General features: G+C 34.1%; 1 protein-coding gene across 1 annotated transcript; it reads right to left on the bottom strand.

Annotated features, from left to right (window-relative positions):
- Nucleotides 1-203: 203 nt before the first annotated feature.
- LOC132930734 (uncharacterized) lies at nucleotides 204-3275 on the bottom strand. Its single transcript, XM_060996766.1, has 6 exons — nucleotides 3122-3275; nucleotides 2800-2892; nucleotides 2188-2335; nucleotides 1223-1359; nucleotides 915-1076; nucleotides 204-454 (listed from the first exon to the last, which is right to left on the bottom strand). Exons 1-6 carry the CDS (start codon nucleotides 3198-3200, stop codon nucleotides 258-260), a joined length of 816 nt encoding a protein of 271 aa, XP_060852749.1. The 5' UTR covers nucleotides 3201-3275; the 3' UTR covers nucleotides 204-257.
- Nucleotides 3276-3545: the final 270 nt, after the last annotated feature.

Genomic DNA, 3545 nt, shown 5'->3' with positions numbered 1-3545 from the left:
TCGGTACAACGGCGACGCAGTAAAATTACAATTAAACCTTTACGATGAAAAAAATCCGTTTATATATATATATAAACCGTTGAAACGTGCTGTATGTATTTTCTATATATATATATATATATATTGCAGCGTTTGTTCGTTTGTTCTTCTTTTTAATCGACGACACGAACTCCGCGGACAAAAAAATAAAACAAAACAAAACATAATGATAAAATTTATGTAATTAAAACTATATTGAATGATTTCATTGTGCAATATCATAGTAATGTAATATTTGGTTTCTGAAGCGGCCCTTTGGATGCTGCTTCGATGAACATTTCTTCAAACGGCACCGAGGACAGTATCTGATTGGCTAATCCCAAGACGAGTGATTCGCAAAACTCTTCGATAAACGGCGTTAATATGTCGAGCACTCCACGTCTGTTATTGTCGTAAAACATGTTGGCCGTTTCAGCTGAAATATAAACCACAATATTATACTACGTTGACGGAAAATAATAAAATAAAACGCTGATAGTTCTTCCGAACGTCGTCCTCAAATATGATTCGATGAATTACGATAAATATTAGGCGATTTTCTTATATGTTAACTATCGATTTCACAGTTTTAAAAGTTTTAATTTCAATTTTTAACAGATAATTTCCCATAATCTCAATTCTTATAATGCCACAAAACCATTTACCACGGTCCACGATAGTATAGATAGTTTGAATTAATTAAGGACTGAATTTAATTATATATTATTTTTTAATAGTCCGCTCGTTGACGATTTCGAAACTTTATTTAGCACACGACCCGTGTACAAATTGAACATAATATTATATTCAACGTTTGTATGAAGACTATAGTTTAAATTTATAATATATGCGATTGAAAACAAGAAAAAAACGTTTTGGATATAATGGGAACTCACCAAAAATCTTATTTTCCGGGTTGTTAGTAGTGTCCACTAGTCGTCCAATAGCGTCGCCGATAAACCCTTTAAATTTAATCTCGACGAGTTTCAGGTAACTGTTGCCACGCTCGTTTTTCGGACTCAGTTCCGCTCTTCCGGTCACGTTCACTCTAACGTCATCTGGAACACAGTATATATTCAAATTAAATCTAGACACATTTTTAGTGTACGCAATTTCTAATGTTATCCGCCGCATTGCGCGATTGGCTCGGACAAAGAAATTGTAGACGAAATATCGTATTGTTTTTATACTTTTTAATACGTACTCAAAGTGCCGTTAAATTTCCCTTGCCCTTTCATGGGCACGATTTTCATGAGCATTGCGTCCATAACGTATAATGTGGTCACGTTCAAATCGGCAAACGCCAGGCTCACCGATCCCGACAAATCCGCTAGGTCCACACTGAAAAACGGATTTCGATGTCTCAACGGTAAGCTCGAGGTAATTTATATTTTTTTCCCCGATATTGGCACATGTACGTCTTTTGAATAGTTACCAGAAAATTTCTATTTCTCTCTATCTGTTCCTTTTCGACTATGAATATTCAACGTTATTGGCACGTGTTTAAATAAGTGTTAACGTTGCGTACATCGATATACCGTACACCGCAGCAACACAATTTCCCTTATTGTAATAATATGACGTATATAGGTATATAACAAGAAACCTTTTACGCAGAAACCTTAACAGTGCACAACTACAAACTACAGTACTAATATATGTACAGACACTATACTAATCATATCGGCATAACATTTTATCTGCTGTTGAGACTTTGAAAGATAATTCTATAGGTATTACACAAATTAAGCAAGTTTTATTTATCATTATTATTATTATTTATTTCTATCGTAAGATTCGTTTTATACTCTCTCTTATATTCGCTTCTTGAGATTATTCAAACTCAATATTTCACTCCATAATTTTATATTATTATACTGCATATTTATGGTGTACACCTCAACACTATTGACTCTGCAATGTCTATGCTATCATTAAACCCGATTTTTATTCGATAATTATTTTTTCAACTATATTCAATGCAATTTTAATTTGTAAATAACCATATTCATAACAGACTTACATTAAAAAGTAGTTTATTAATAATACTTATTCGATTACGTAGAACGATCATATTATCAATTAATCGTTGATTTGTAAATCGTGCTTACAGTAGATATTTAAATTAAAAACAAATATCTTAAAATCGCGTTTACTTATATGACTTACTTTAGTTTGGAAAATATTACGCTGTTCACTCCCATAATTGCTAACTGTGTCATGGTGGCTTTCACATCTAGAGAATCCGTCCTTCTGTCTATACTCGTTTCCGGTATCGAGAAGGGCTCTAAAGGAGGTATTTTGAGTTTGGGAATGCCTAAAAAAAAAAAAAAACAAAAAACAAAGCAATAAAACCATATTTCAGGATCATGAAATATTGATGCAATTTTTATTGGTACTTTAAAGAATTCGTGAGTATTTTTTTTGTCGTTTTTATTTTTTTAAATAAACCCTTAGTCACGACGGTGCGTTTGCGTGTAGTAGTGAGCTTCATCTCGGCGTAATGCCGAGCTCTAAATAATATCGTACGAGCACGAATATATACGCCGTTATATACACATAAGTCGGTGGTACTCAAGTGAAAATTAAACGGATTATTTAAGTACGAAAAACGAAAAAAATATCATCAATAACAACAACAACAACAACAACAACAACGACATTAGTATGAGATCGGTAACATGTTTTATTTTAAAGTGTATAGCGGAAATGCATTAGGCATATATTACCTATACTTACCTATATAATGTTATTATTTTAATAAAAAAATGAAAAGCTTACCTTCGCCCATCTTGGGCCTGAGTGCTTCCCACGCGTTGACAATGCATTGATTTAAATCGTCGGAATCTTTCTTGCACGGCGACACATAACTAGCTGAAACAATAATAATATGATATTATTATACTGCGCAAAAACTGACAGGGAAACCGTGTGTGTGTGTGTATTATAGTCGTTTGTAAGAGTTTCCAAATATTTCCTCGAGGGTTATTAAATTGTTCATCGCCAGCAACGCTTCCTTACGCAAACGAATACCGCAAAGTCCATATTTATTTGTATACAGTTTTGTAATATTATTGTTACGTGGCATTATCGTTGGACTTACGAATTTTTCCCGAAGACGCGGCGTGGTCGGCCGCCAAGAGCGACAGGGCCAGTGATAAAATCGGTAACCACCTCATCATGTTCCATGTAATCGATCAACGCGATATCCATCGAATACCGTGTGGACACAAAGCTATACTGTACCTCTCACGGGCACGCCGGTCGCTTTATATACGGTTTTCTGGCGTTTTTTTCCGCGGTTGTCACCCGTGATAATTCGTCTGTATTCTTAACCACCAATTAATAGGTGCCTAACTGTAATCACTCGTACGTGTGTCGACGAGTTCATCGACAGCGCAGTGTTTTTTAATAACATAATAAATACGATATTATTCTTTACGATCATGTCGTATAGTAATATATTTTAACGTACCTAATTTATATATCTACGTATATGTATAACAATCTAATAAGTATTATAATTA

This window comes from Rhopalosiphum padi, chromosome 4 (genome assembly GCF_020882245.1).
Source record: "Rhopalosiphum padi isolate XX-2018 chromosome 4, ASM2088224v1, whole genome shotgun sequence".
NCBI classification, from domain to species: Eukaryota; Metazoa; Arthropoda; class Insecta; order Hemiptera; family Aphididae; genus Rhopalosiphum; species Rhopalosiphum padi.
This window is presented reverse-complemented; position numbering and strand designations above follow the sequence as displayed.

What these genes read in the sequence shown, in the direction of transcription:
- LOC132930734 (XM_060996766.1), bottom strand. Translation starts at nt 3,200, where the DNA reads ATGATGAGGTGGTTACCGATTTTATCACTGGCCCTGTCGCTCTTGGCG. An exon ending in CAGGCCCAAGATGGGCGAAG is followed by an intron (nt 2,336 to 2,799) that starts GTAAGCTTTTCA and finishes TTTTTTTTTTAG; the next exon opens with GCATTCCCAAACTCAAAATA. An exon ending in CCCGGAAAATAAGATTTTTG is followed by an intron (nt 455 to 914) that starts GTGAGTTCCCAT and finishes TTTATATTTCAG; the next exon opens with CTGAAACGGCCAACATGTTT.